The following is a 15,147-nucleotide window of genomic DNA, read 5'->3' as shown; positions in this document are numbered from 1 at the left end:
AATAAACTTTGATCCAGTACACTTTTTAATTGTGGATATAATCCTAAAAACATTCTTATAATTTAAAAATCAATGAAATTAGTTGGAACTTCCAATTTAGCTTTTTATTTATTTATTTTATTTAAGGTTGATGGGGTTTCCAAACTAAAGTGGTTACGTTAGGTAGAGATGATGACATGGTGGCTGTATTATCCCCCACCACACAAGTGGGTCCAAAACATCAAGTGGTTGGATTTGGGTAAGGTTGAATGCGAAAGGTAGCCTCTTTATCCCCACTCTTCCATTGTGATAAGAAGCCGAGTTTGGGAGTTCCACAATGTCCACATTCAATCATTTATAAATAGAAAATGTGCGTTTTCATTTGCTCTTCTCTGTTTCATATTTCTCTTGTTAATTCTTCAACTCATGAATGGGACATGTTGGTAGGTGAGGACTAGTGCCTTGATCTGTTAGCAGCTTTTCATTGGCCTTTTGGAAAGCGGTATGGACCACAACGCCATGTGGTTCAACACCTATCCATACCAAAAAAGCTTAAAGGCTAAAGTTGATTTTGAGAGGGAAAAGAAAAAGTTATGGTTTGGTAACTAAAAGTTTAAGAGAAAATAATTTTGTCTCGTTCCAAAATTGGGATGGTAGTAACTTTAGGATAGAACTTGCAATGACATTTATAATAACATTTTATCAACTTGTTCCATAAAGTAGGTGATCAGTTCAAAACAATATAGACCGGCTAATATGGTCCAGACCAAATCATACACGGTTGATTGATGAAGACTTTGGAATGGGTAAGTGCTTCGTAGGTTGTTGATGTCTGCTTTGTGGTTAATTGATGTGGAACTTCTTTGGCTCGATGGATCTGGCTGGAGTACTTACAATGACACTCTGAAGTTCAAATCAGTATCAATGCTAGGCTAATATAGTGTTCTTACAAGAATTAGATGATCTTACCTGTGTATTCTGTTGCTGCCTTCGGTAGGCGGTATGTCTTCTGATTGACTGTTTATGGGCTGCAAGCTTATCTGTTCTCAGCTAGTGCCTTTCTGACTATACATCTATATGTCAGGCTGCCTTCTTAGAGTGGTGGCAAGCTGGAGCTGTATTCAGTGTATTGGCTTATAAACCCTCCCGTAAAAGTATTTTCACAGTGTTTTTGGTAATGTTAGTAAATGGTATTTGAACCGTTCCTTTTTTATTCATGTCAGCATTTCGTATAGAGGTTATTATGTCAGCGATGATATCCTTACCCTTGATAAACGAAAAATTATGGTTGCCCTTGACTTTCCATATAATCAACATGCTCTTTTCTCTATGTTTTTTTCTTATTCCATTTTGGCGCGATGAATCCTTGTCTGTTATAGAGTCCTTCCTTAGCTTTTAAGTCATATAAGGTGGTTTAGGTGCAATAAGGCTATTGCGCTTTCCGATCCTTTGCGCGATGGAGATATTGTGCATTTCATGGGCCCATATGTACTTGGGTCTATTCTTTGGGCTTTAACCCTTTGTAGGTTTATTGTAGTTTATTCAGATCAGTAGAATTAACTGTAAAACATCTAAGATAATTTAACTGCGATATTTAAGATAATTACAAGAATTAATTTTATAAATTTACAAATTTAGTTTTATATATTTGTCAATTTCATCCCCAAACTTGAAATTAATCAATTTTAAATTCAACGTTTTTCTTAAAGCTGCATTGTTTCGGGAAATAAAATTTTTGGCGTTGTTACTCTTATAATATAATGCATTCTTATTGTTTTAGAAAATATAATATACTCTCTACTTTAATATCACATTTGTTGAGAAAAGTTTGTAAAAACTAATGTATTGAATAAAGAAATTTGAAATCTCTAAGGAGTAACATGATTGGTAAGCGGGTTGTGTCCGAGGAATGGACTATTATAGTTGAAAATTTACTGATTTAATCCTAACCGAAGCACCTTGAGGCCACCGATAAAAAATTTTACTCTCTACGTTATGAAGAGATTAGTCTCATCCAAATGGATATGAATGCCTATGAGAAACAAAAAAAAATAAAAATAAAGAAATTTGATGTTTAAAGTGCTTCGAAGGATAAATCAAAATATATTTTACCAATTTATTGGTAAATAGCAGAGGCATTACACAAATTTATTTATTTTTAATTTGGCAATAATTTTTTTTAATAGATATAATTATTTTTAGTATGTGTTTGATAACAATTAACTTTTCAACCCAACAATTTACAATTTACAATTTTTATCACAAAAGTTTCAAATGTTTCTTTATTTTTTAATCTTATTTGTTGCATGAATTGATTAATTTAAGTTAGACTACATTTCCTTATAATTTATTTTTTGTTATTTTGGTTATAAAGGGGATCTATGATATGGTGGCTCATTCATCACATAGGGGTCCTTGACTTTTAAATTGCCACTTTATTTGTATTTTTTTCTGAACCCAATTTCTCCTATTGGAACTCATTTATTTTATTTTTTTATTTGTAAGTGTCGCCCTCTTGGAAACTCAGACGGCATGACAAGTGGCACAATTTCAGTCATCCGAGCCCCTTAAAACAAAAAGCAAATTTTTTTACCACCCACTCTTTTACCTCCTGTCTTTCTACCGAATTTTTTTTTAATACCACGGTAGTACTGAATTCAGTACCACATCTTTCAAAATAAAAAATTTTTAATACCATGTATATCCTGTATTTTTTATTTATTTATCTCTATACCCTTGTTATTTTCTAAATGGGGAAAGGGTGTACCTAGGGCAGTGGTACCCAAAATTCACTCCTTTCTACCGCGTTCCATTTCTCATTCAAATCTCTCTCATTTCTCATTCTTGATATCTCTTTCTCTCTTTTTTCAAATCGGCATCTGGGAATTTGGCCAAGGGAAGCAACTCCAAAATTTGTGGTCAAAGAGCAGTTGATTCAACCAGTTGGTATATTATTAAGTTTTCTCAGCTTTTCGAAGCGCAGCACTAAGGTAAGTAGTATTCTTTTTTTTCCAACTTTTCTGCATATTTTAATTTGGCTATGTTTAATTTAATTTAATTTAAATATATCATGATTATATCTTAATGATTGTTTTAATTATTTATTTCTTATTAGATGCAATATTTTTTATGTTATTCTAGATATTTGATATGTGTAACTAGATAATTATATAATAATTAAATAACATTTAGATATATGACGTGTAATATAGAGAATTATATAATTAGATAATAATTAGATATTTAGATAATAAAAAGCATGAGTATTTAGATATTTACATAATAATTAGATATTTGATAATTAAGTAATTGGCTTTAATGTTTCTACATTGAATGTAGATAAGTTATTTACATTCGCTCTCAAAATAACGTCGTTTTGGGTTGATAAAGTAAAAATTAAAATTAAAAAAGACTATTATAACCCTAAAACAAATTTTAATTACAAAAATACCTTAATTTTTGCATCAAAACGACGTCTTTTTAGACTCAATATAGATAAATTGTCTATATTGACTGTAAAAAAAGTGAACCTGTTATCAAAAAAAAAAAAAAAAAGTGAACCTAATTAATTAGGTAAGTAATTTTTTTTTCAACTTTGTTGCATATTAAAATTTGGTTATGTTTAGGGTTACTTAATTTAAATATATAATGATTATTTTTTAATGACTATTTTAATTATTTAGGACATATTAGATGCAATATTTTTTTATGTTATTCTAGATATTTGATATGTGTAACTAGATAATTATATAATAATTAAATAATAATTAGGTAACTATGTAGTTAGATAATTAGATAATTTTTAGATACATGACATGTGTAATATAGAGAATTAATAATTAGATAATTAGAATATTTAGATAATAACAAACATGAGTGTTTAGATATTTATATAATAATTAGATATTTGATATGTGTAATTAGATAATTATGTAATTACATAATGAGATAATAATTTGATATTTGACATGTGTAATTATATAATTAGATAGTATTTTGATTAATATTTTACCGTTTGTAGATTGATAGTTCATTAGTCATAGCTCTTGTTGAGCGATGGAGACTGAAGACTCATACATTTTATATGTTTACGAGAGAGGTTACTATGACACTTGAGGATATTACAATGATCATCAATCTTCCTACGGACGATGAACTTGTTATTGGCATGTCCGAAACACGAGATTTGATCAATTTGGTTCCACAATTTCTTGGGAGGACCCTGAGTGCATTTGATCTGAAAAGACGATACTGTCAAGACTTCATGGTTGAATCTTAAAGGTGGTACGCTTAAGACTTCTTGAGAGAGTGGGACGGAATTGGGTTCGAAAAAAATTAAATGATGGTGGTGAGATTTAGAGATGCTAACTTGAAAATTCCAAACGGTAATATATTTTAATCAAATATCAAATTAATCAAAGATTCCTATTTGATCAAAGAGCCATGATATGGTGCCAAAGCCCAAAAGGACGATGGTAGGTCAAAGTGCATGCAATGCAGCTTTTTACCTAGTTTAGATTTGATTTCGGAATCAAAAAATTCTACCAAAATAAAAAAGAGTGCCAGTTTTAACTAAGCTCTTTAAAATATCAATTTTTTTATTATTATAAGGAATTTTAATAAACAATCATTTTCTTGCTAAACGGCAGGGTGAAAGCAACGGTATGGATGACGAATAAGTTTTTTCTTCGGGTGCAACATCTCCACGGTATTAAACTATGGTTTTTTAACTGCACCATTTGAGAATCACAGTTGGTACGATCTGATTTGAAGGTGAAAAATTTGGGATTAGAAACATAGAGGATACAAAAAAGGGTATGGACCATAAATTAGTCTTCATGATTCTTAGTCATAACTTTATTAGGAGGAACATAAAATAAATAGTTTGATTCAGTTCTCTGTTTTTTTAAGCTCGCTGTTTAGATCCTTAGAGACTTTCAAAGGCACTCTTGTTAACGAAACCAAGACGGCAAAGGCAAGTAAGCATAATTGAGCTTATATGGAATAAGCCAATTTAAAACGTAAAGAATTTTATTATCCCCTGAATTTTCTCTGCGTGGAAGCTAGTGGCAAACCTAAGGATTTAAAAATAAATAAATAAATAAAATAAACTTTCCATCAAATTCCAATTAGCAAAGATAGAAGTAAGAATAATTCTTGTATGCATTCTTAATCTTGCATATTCATAAAAATTATTTTCCAAATTCGAATCAATAATCTTTTAATCACAAAAGAAAAAAACAATTTTATCATTTCCCCAAACTCACTCTTGTAATAAAATAAAATGAATGCTCAAAAAATATCTGGTTGTTAACCTCTCAAGAATCAAGATCACGGTGGCCAAAGTCAACCAAAAAAGGGAAGAGGAAACGGTTGGGATTGGGACAATTGCTTTGATGAAAGGCTATATATGATATGATTCAGGAGTGGATTTGTGCATGAGATCATCATAAAGACTAGGCAAGGGCATTGTTTTGAGTAGTACTCTTCTTTCAATATATACTAGGTGAAACTCGATATCTTTTTTCACTTGGAGCGTTTGGTTGGAGCTATCTCATGAGATACATAAGTATTGAAGAAGTGGAATTTTTCATTGACCGTGTTTGGTTGAAGAGTTTGGAATATTTGGCTAGCGAAATCACTCCCCCAGCCATTCACTTTGCATTGTCTATTGGACCCAAATGCAAGGTAATAGATTCCCAATTCAGATATGATATTGGAGGTTGTCTACCTAAATGGAGAAATGGGTGAAAAATTAGATGACCAACATACCCTCGACTTTTGCTAATTGCTACTTATTTTCGTAAAGGTAAAGGGTAGGTGATTCAAAAAAATTTAAAAACAGGGATATTTTTGTAATTGCCACTTATTTCTTCATCTGTATTTTACGTCAAATTAAGTATAGACTTTATTAAATTTACCTAATTTTTTCGGTAAATTTTTTTTCAATCAAACAATTTTTTTAACATTTTTCTATCAAATTCACTTTCCAATCAATTCCCTACTAATTATATTTCTCTAGTATTCAAAAAAATTTTCCTCAACCAAACGTCCCCTAACGAAAGTTTTTTATGCACATCGGATATCGGATGTACCCAAGTGAATACATTTTATTTTCAAATGGAGAAAATTTTATAATGTGGCGGAAATTATTTTTTAAAAAAAGTGGTTAAAAATGTACCAAACGTGAAAAAATAAAGTACCCACTTGGATACTCCTTAATACCAAAGTTTTACTCTACCTCAACAGGACTCTAATTACAAATTCAAAGATGTGAATGAGGAGTTATAAAGTGCAATTACAAATTACACGATATAACACAAACACAATGCAGCACAAACACAATAACGCTGCATTCACGGAAAAAATTAATAAATTGAAGGGCAATTGGATATTCTAATCCCTCTCTGACTCCACCATTTATATCAAAACAAGTGCTAAATGCTTAAAGGGCACTTGGATATTCACAGAAAAAGATAAATAAATGTGAAACATAAAAAATCAATTCGTTCCTTAAAGTGCTAAATGCTTAATTTTTTATTTTTTATTTTTTATTTGTAAACAAGTGCTAAATGCTAATGCTTCTCAAGAAGTCTTCGAGGCAGGTTCATATTTTAAACTCCATGTGCAAAGGGGTTTGGTGGGATTTTATTACGGCATCATATACTTAATTTATGTTATGAGATTCGATAACGTGGTGTGATATAATGCAGCTCCTAACAAATGCGTAGAATAGGCTTCCGTCACCGACCAACCCATTGTTCTGTTTTTCACATTCACTTGACCGCACCTTTGGATGATTTTTTTTCTTCAAAAGTTACTTTTTTTTAGAAAAAAAAGTACTTATCACTTTGAGAGTTAAGAAAGTTGGTCAGTGTACTAGCTTGTAATTAGGAACAATAAAACAACAACCTTTATCCTAATTGACGGTCTAAAGTAGCGGAATCTTCTTAGTTATAGGCTCCTAATACTCTAAGCTAAGTTAAAGTTTTACTTAGACCCTAATCACCAATTTTTTGCAATGCATAATAAGGACAAAGCTTTGGAGATTCTACAGACAAATACTGAATTTCATTGGCCTAAACGAAATCTTACACAAATCGGTACCAGAAAGGCACAACGAAAACAAGCACTTGGGGGAAGATTAACCCTAACTCCCTAAATATCGTTCTTTAAAACAATAATTAATATTGATATTGTTTAACGTTTAACATTGGTAAGTTAAAATTAATCTGCATTAATGGGCAACTTATCATGGATAAATGTTCCATTAACTCAACAATGCGCTTGTAAGTATGCACCAGATATTATACTCATATGTGTTTACATCAAAGTGATAATGCCCTTTTTTTTTACTTTATTAATTTTAGCAAAAACCAGTGTATAATATACTTTCCAAACAACCGCAATACAAACTTATTATTTAAAAAAAAAGACTTTTAAAAATTGTCATGTAATTCAGCCAATAACTTGTGTACAATCATAAATCATGTTTTATGAGGATTTTTTAGATTGTGTAAGTATCGTAGCTCTTATTTCGGCAACAATAAATCTTAGTTCCTTGCAATAATTTTTCACAGAAAACAATTTTATCTTCTCAACCATTGTGCTAGTCAATTTAAAAAATAAAGTTAAACAAGAATAAGTATGTGATCAAATTATTAGTATTTTTGCTTATTTAAAAAACACATTGATTTTATTATTTGCAAAAATACAAATTAATAGTTCGCATCAATATAAAATTTTATCGGTCTAATTTACGCAACAAAAACTTTAATTCAGTGATAAATTTTATAAGAAAGTCAACCAATAATAAAAAGTGATTATAAGACTAAGTTTTGAATTCAACATAAAGCCACGTGAATGGACCCTTTTATATTTATTTTTTCTTTTTTTTTTGATACATGGACACTTCCTATTTAACTATACATTAATGTGTGGTGTCCTGTCACGTCCACTATCTGGTGATGCCTATAGTTGGAGTGAATGTTGAGTGCAACCGTTGCATATATGATTTAGTGCAATCGTCTATTTATAAATAAATATAATATTTTTTAGAGAAAAGTTCATTAATGTTTGTGTGGTTTACTCACTTATGCTTTTGTGATTTTTTTCTTTTACATATTTCTCTGTGGTTTGTAAAAGGGTATGTTTTTTATCACATATACCCCTGTGACAAAGCACAGGGACATATGTGATAAGAAAAAATCACAAAGACATAAATAATTCTGAAACAAATCACAGAGCTATTAATGAACTTTTTCTTATTTTTTTTATTCATATATCATAAAATAAACGGCAGTTACATTTACTTGAGTGCAACGATGCACTCAAGATTTATCCATTTAGTTGCTGCCAACTCTTTGCAGGGTCACTGCCAAAGATTCTTGTGCAAAAGCCACTTGGTGGTGTGTTTGGTAAGTTGTGACACATTTATCTGTGTCACTGTCACGGGGATGGGATAAGACAAAACCTCATTGCGTAACGTGCCGGCTTGATTTCACCCATCCAGCAAACACACGCGTTGCTTCAGATCATGTTCACTTTAATTATTGGACGAGACTGATAATTTTTTTTTTTTTTTTTTTTTATATATATATGCTCCGCATGAAAGGAAAACTTTAACTATTAGAATAACTTGCCATCATGGCTTCAGGGGCGAAAGAGGGGTTAGCATTAGCAACGCTAGCCCTTTTTAAATTTTAAATTTTCTATTATTTTATTAATAAAATAATATTTTCTAATAATAGTAGACTCTTAATATTAATAATTAATTCCTCCCTAAAAAATAGTTATAATTCTATTTTTATTTTTATCTCCTATTATAAAAAAATTTCGGCCTGCCACTAATTGTATTGCTACATTTTAAAAATTATTTAAACATGTGACCTGATTAAATGTACCAGCCAGAGACATCTCATGGGTAGACTAAACATGTTCTGAATTTTTTTTTTTACCCCATTTGACATATGCATAATACTTGAAGCAGTAATAGAGAAATCATGATTAGAATATTCATCAAGCTTGAATACAATTTTTTTCCAAGCATCTTGAAGGCTTGACATAACATATGCCTTCTGACGAAATAGTTAAGTCTTTCATCTGCGCAATGAAGCGGAAGTTCAATATCAACATCTCAGACTAAGCAACTAGGTGTAAGGCATCACTTAAACAACCAAGGAAACCTGACGAAGCACATTATTTCAGTTTTTCCTGACACATGCATTAGCTAAGCCCAAATATGCCAACAAGTTGAGAAATAATTCTCGAATACTGACACATGCAAGCAGGAACACCCCACCCCAATTAACAATTCTAGTAGTATATATATAGTCATCTAAAGCACCATATCTGCATTCAGCAAGGGAAGTTTCCTGAGAAGTTCCAGCGAATTTTCAATAGAAATTTGAAAATAAATTCCCAGATTGAATGCACCCTTAATTTTTCATGTATTTTTTTCCCTACTGGTTTGTACGGCAACTATAAATATGTAAACAGTGAAGTTTAATGTCATCCTCCACATTTTTCATACAAGGGAACCAGGAAACATCGACCAAAGTGTTACTCTTTAGCAAATTTTTTTTCTAAATACGAAACTGCCACACGACGTAATTTGCTACGACTAGTAGTGAATTACTTTCGTCAATAATTTTGTAACACGTGGCATATTTTTGTAAAAAAAAACTGACTAGACGAAGTTTGCTATTAGTGGTAGCAAATTTAGTATGCAATGTGACCACGTGGCAAACGTAATTTTAAAAATTTAACAATAATAAAAATTTAATTTATTTAAAAAGTATATGGAAAAAGTGTTTATCCTTCTAAATGACATAGCTTATATCCTTTCACTCTCACAAAAAAGTGGGACCCACACCTTTATTTTTTTTTTGTCAATTCTCTCTTCTCCTTTATCTATCTCTTTTTCTCTATTAAAATGACACAACTTTACATTCTTTAAAATCACACACACTTTTCCCAAAGTATATAACGTTAAACTTAATATATGAATTATCACACAATTTTAAATTAATATAACATTTTATAAATGTAATCTATGTCACATAAATTTTTAATCTAATCTAATCTAACCAAATGGTGGTAGCTCAGTTGGCGCATGGGAGCTGAGCAGGTGGGGAGAGAGCATGTGTTCGAATCCTTCCAGTACCACCTTTGAAAGGGGTTTAAAGCCTTAATCCTGGACCCGCCCCGAATCGGATTAGTTGCGAAACGAACCTATTGAAATATTTAACAAAAAAAAATAAAATAGTAGCCGCCCGCTTGGCGAGCAGGAAGTAAGATAAAGCCTGCCTTCGTTCATATAGCTTTGGGCCTGCTTGAGGCCATGGCCCAGATAACACAGACAGGCCTAGGAACAATTGGGAACTGTGAGATGAACGAGCTTGGGTGCAAACTCGTATCTGGGGACGCCTTTTGGGTCAATCCTCTTCATGGGTTCATTATATAATATATAGTATTGCTTCTCTTTCCTGTCACTCAGCCTCAAAGGTCATAGAACTGTACTCACTATCTTTCTTTCTCTGCACTCAGTGACTCATCATTAGCATATCTTAGCTATGTCAAGTGCTCAGTGTTTTGAGAACCCACCTAACCTGAACTCAGGTATCCATGGAGCAGGGACTGTACTTGAACTTGGAGGACTTAAATACTATGTCACTGGACCTCATGATTCCAAATTGGCACTCATCCTTATTTCTGATGTATATGGTACAACAACCCATCACCAGTTTCTTATCTTTGTACTTGTGTTACTTTAATCTTATGTTAACTGTGTCATTTACATTATTCAACTATATATGCTTGCTCTCAATTTCGACACAACTCTGCATATGGCCTTTTCCTGAAACCATAACAAAAAAGGAATAAGAAAGACAGTTAATAAAGCATGCTTTAAGTCACAACATGTTATGCTTATGAATGGTGTGTGCTCCACCACTATCTGCATTGATTTTGTAAAAACTTCACTCATGCTTCTCACTTATGCATGTACTCTGGATCAAGGAAAGTGTAGTGTTTCAAGATTTATTGAGAACCAGCATGTTTTGAAGATACTTGCGACATAAATCTAACTGTAAGTTGTTTTGTAAAATTTTCAGGCTATGAAGCACCAAATCTAAGGTAAATGAATTTTTCGCTACATTGGCTCCTTTGTACGTTATATAAATAATAAATATTGAATCACTTGTGCCTATGCTCCCCCAAGTTGACCAATTGCTTGACGAAGATGGAATCTCTTGATATTAGTCTTTGACCTTGCAATCTGCCATATACTTAACAAAAGATGAAGCATCTCATTATTGTACTGTCAGCCCCCCCCAAGTTAGCTATTATTAGGCTTCAATGCTTCATCACTGCATCAGATTTACTGCCTGTTAGATTTTCTGCAAAGGACTTGACAATCACTCACTATAAAGGAAACTTGCGGATAAAGTGGCAGCGGCTGGATTCTTGGTTGTTGTTCCTGATCTTCTGTATGGTGACTACGTTGATGGGGATAATCCTCAATTCGATCGAGTTTCATGGATGAATGCTCATGGACCGGTTAGTTTCCTGCTCATAGATGCAGTTTTGTTTTTTCTATATCTGATTTCCTAATACATATCGTAGCATTCAGCCTGGTCACTTGTTGGTTTGCGTAAGATTTTACTATTACAATATGTTTTAAGCAAAGATGCTGTATATTTTCCTTATAGGATAAGGCGTGTGAAGACACCAAACCTCTAATTGCTGCTCTAAAGAGTAAAGGTGTTACAGCCATAGGGGCTGCAGGTTTCTGCTGGGGAGGTGACTCATTTTTTTGCTTATTCAACTTCTTTATCAATAAACAAAAGGGAAAAAATAAATCCCTGTAATAAGGGATGTGAAATGGTTTGACTTGTTTGCTTTGTTCCAGGGATGGTGGTTCTTAAATTGGCAATTTCCAGTGACATTCAGGCCGCAGTTATTCTGCATCCTGGTCCAATCACAGTTAATGAAATCAATGGTAAACTTGTGCTTTTCAGTTTTCTGGTTAAACAAATGATTATAGAGATTGTTGACAAACTTAACTTAGTTTTTCTTCAGAGGTCAAGGTTCCTATTGCTATATTGGGAGCTGAAATTGACAATCATTTTCCACCAGAAAAGTTGAAACAAGTTGAAGAGATGTTGTCTGTAAGAACAGAGGTGAGAAATTCTGGGGGAATCCTTTATTGATTCTCCTTATTAGATTTCCTTTGCAAAATCTAATTTCTTCAAAATTTGACCCCAAAACACAATTCCCAATTTTTTAATTGAGCAGCTACAATGAGGTTTTAGGATTTATTACAGTTAGAAATAGTCCAGCAAAATTGAAGCATCAGTGTCCTTCAATATTTAAGCAATAAAAAACTGTTTTGAATGCAAATAAATTCCATCTTCCCTAACAGAGTAGTGTCATCACATTCTCAAATTTGTATTAACTACCCTAGTCAAAATATCAATATGTGCACTTTTGACTCCAAATTGTTTATGCTTTTTTTATCAGTTTGAAAGCTTTGTGAAGCTATACCCTGGTGTTGCTCATGGATGGACAGTGCGATACAATGTTGATGATGAAGCAGCTGTTAAGAGTGCAGAAGAGGCCCATCAGGACATGTTGAACTGGTTTATCAAGCATGTCAAGTGAAGATTGTTTTCACCACCAGAAGATGCCTCCTTTTATTGAAATCAAGTTGAAAGAAAATCTAGTTTTTATTGAGTTATGGTTAATGCATAAGTCTTGGACTAAACGGCATTTCTTGACCGTGGCAGTTCACTCTTAGTCTTTGATGTTCGATATATTAAAGGGTGTGATATTAGCTACATATAGTTTCAATAATAGTATATTGTATCAACTGCCATTTAGAATTCAAACTATGTTTAGTTTATTTTTATCTTAATTAGTTTTAAGTTTGTTCTATCTTATCTCATTAGCAGACTTTGTTATTTTATTTCAAAAAATTATTTCTCTGCTAGGGTTTTCAAAGAAAACCTGATTTTGGTGTGATTGAACAGTGTGTGTTCTCTGATTCTGTTTCTAGTTGCTGGTTTGTTCTGGTATTTGTCTGTTTGCAGGTAAAGGTGGTTCTCATGAGGTGTTCTTGGTGGTTCTTGCTTGACCGGTGTTCTTTGGTGGCTTTGTGGAGCCAAGACTTGTGGTTCTGGTGGAGATTGGCTTTAATCTCCCTTGTGGTTCTTCAATACTGATCTTGTATTGGTTTATTGCGTCTTCCTAATATCTGTGTTCTTGTTTAAAGTGACTTAAGTTTTTTTCGGTTAATCTGTAATTTGGGGATTTTGGCTTTATGTTTACTGTTGTCTTTATGTTTTGTGCTGTAATGATTAGGTAATAATGTTTACTTATCTAGGATTTTGCGTGTATGTTTGAAATTTTGTGGCAAAATGATTTTAGTAAGAAAGTTTGAAAAAAGTTGTTTGATACGTCGAAATATTATTAAAGAAATTTGGTTAAATTTTTTGGGTGTATATTTAGTTGAAAGTAAAATATTGATTGAAAAATTGATTAAAAATACTAAAATACCCCTTTTTAAAACTTTTTGAACGTGAATGACCGTTGTGTAAAGTCTCAGTACAATGTGTGTTGGACAGTATCCGTTGTGTAAAGTCTTATACCAGTGTGTGTTGGTCTACATCGGCTTCCCTTTCTTGCCTATTTAGCTGGTCAAACTCAAATACCACCTCCAAATCGTCTTTCTGAATAATGACTTCTGTATGATTTTTGCAAGCATTTCTCAAACGTTATGCAAATATGGTGCCTGGAGAAAAATTTCAAATCTATCTACCAAACATGACTTACACACTTTGCCAACCTCAGATACATGAAAAAATATTTAGATAACCTGAACCAAATGCCCCTAAATGCATCTTTAAGATTTTTCCCTTTACCTTAATTTATGTCCTTTTTATTAATCTTATGTTTTGTTGTATTCGTATTTTGTGTCGTTATTTTATATCATACTATAAAAGTGGAAGAGTTTCAATATTTTGTATTGTTAATTTTCCTTTTGATCTATATTAAAAAATTTGAGGCAACGTTGTGAATGAAATTTTATCTATTTATCAATCTATCTAATTGGAATTCTGTACATCCTTAAGATTAGGTTTGATATTGGCAATATAACTTGAAAAAAGAAGTTTCATGTTGTAAGAAATTTCTAATATCATGTCATAAATATAATAAGTGTGGGGTTCATCTATTAAAAAAAAAAACACAAAAAAATAGTGACATAGTTTTTTATGGTGAATGTAGAAAAAATTTATTTTCTCTGAAAAACAAACCTTATGTAACTATTTCATAATATGTTTCATCCACAAAACAGAGAGAATTATGCTTGTAGAAAAAAACAATTTTCTTTGAAGAATTCGATCGATTCAACCGCAAACTGGACACTGAATAATTTTGTCTTATTTCCACAATCGACTTGATAGTCAGATTATTTTGAATATGTCAAAATAATAATAATAATAAAAAATTTAGTTGAACCCACCATTCATTAAATCTTTAATTTTTAATAACTAAATTTTATTTAATATTTCGTTAATGTTTTATAATTTTTTTTTTGGATACATAAAGTTTTATAAATTTCATGTTGTTGTGTGTGAACAATTTGTATGTGCCATCAAATTCGACTGATCAATTTAAACAATTTAACATCATAATTTGGAAAAGGTGATTTCCAGCATGGAATAAAATCCCCCCACCCCCACCCCCCACAAACACACACACACAAAACATACCCTTATTAATTACAAAAGAACAACCACTGCCTTTTACTAAATCAAAACTACCTATCCGGTAAAAAAAGAATTTTTTTTTTAGCTAAATTTCAATTTAATTATTTAGTCTAATTGAATCAACTATTTTATGCATAGTTATTAAAACCGGACCGACCCGGCCGGGTCGATCCGGGAACCGATAAATCGTTCATATAACCGGTCCGGTTGAAGCAACGAACCGGTCATGCATCAGAATCGGTGCGACCCGGTCGGTTTTCATGAAAACCAGTGACCCAGTCGGTTTTCATGAAAACCAGTGACCCAGTCGGTTAACCGATGACCCGGCTCGGTTCTAAAAAGAAATATTCCAATTTTTTTTCAAAAAATGTAAATCATAATGGACATATTTAAATAT

The 15,147-nt window shown here is 32.1% G+C and overlaps 1 protein-coding gene across 1 annotated transcript; it reads left to right on the top strand.

The window, feature by feature from the left end:
* Nucleotides 1-10,486: 10,486 nt before the first annotated feature.
* LOC133293355 (endo-1,3;1,4-beta-D-glucanase-like) lies at nt 10,487-12,851 on the top strand. Its single transcript, XM_061491914.1, has 7 exons — nt 10,487-10,704; nt 11,094-11,115; nt 11,412-11,538; nt 11,691-11,781; nt 11,891-11,980; nt 12,061-12,161; nt 12,502-12,851. Exons 1-7 carry the CDS (start codon nt 10,554-10,556, stop codon nt 12,640-12,642), a joined length of 723 nt encoding a protein of 240 aa, XP_061347898.1. The 5' UTR covers nt 10,487-10,553; the 3' UTR covers nt 12,643-12,851.
* The last annotated feature ends 2,296 nt before the right edge of the window (nt 12,852-15,147 follow it).

The sequence above is a fragment of the Gastrolobium bilobum genome, unplaced genomic scaffold (assembly GCF_033153095.1).
Source record: "Gastrolobium bilobum isolate Gb01-03AN ecotype WA unplaced genomic scaffold, APGP_CSIRO_Gbil_v1 utg3209, whole genome shotgun sequence".
Lineage (NCBI taxonomy): Eukaryota > Viridiplantae > Streptophyta > Magnoliopsida > Fabales > Fabaceae > Gastrolobium > Gastrolobium bilobum.
This window is presented reverse-complemented; position numbering and strand designations above follow the sequence as displayed.

Bases quoted from the DNA above. Each gene is read 5' to 3' on its own strand.
- LOC133293355 (XM_061491914.1), top strand. From the start codon at position 10,554: ATGTCAAGTGCTCAGTGTTTTGAGAACCCACCTAACCTGAACTCAGGT. The intron at 10,705-11,093 runs GTACAACAACCC...TAAAATTTTCAG, and splicing joins CCTTATTTCTGATGTATATG to GCTATGAAGCACCAAATCTA. The intron at 12,162-12,501 runs GTGAGAAATTCT...TTTTTTTATCAG, and splicing joins TGTTGTCTGTAAGAACAGAG to TTTGAAAGCTTTGTGAAGCT.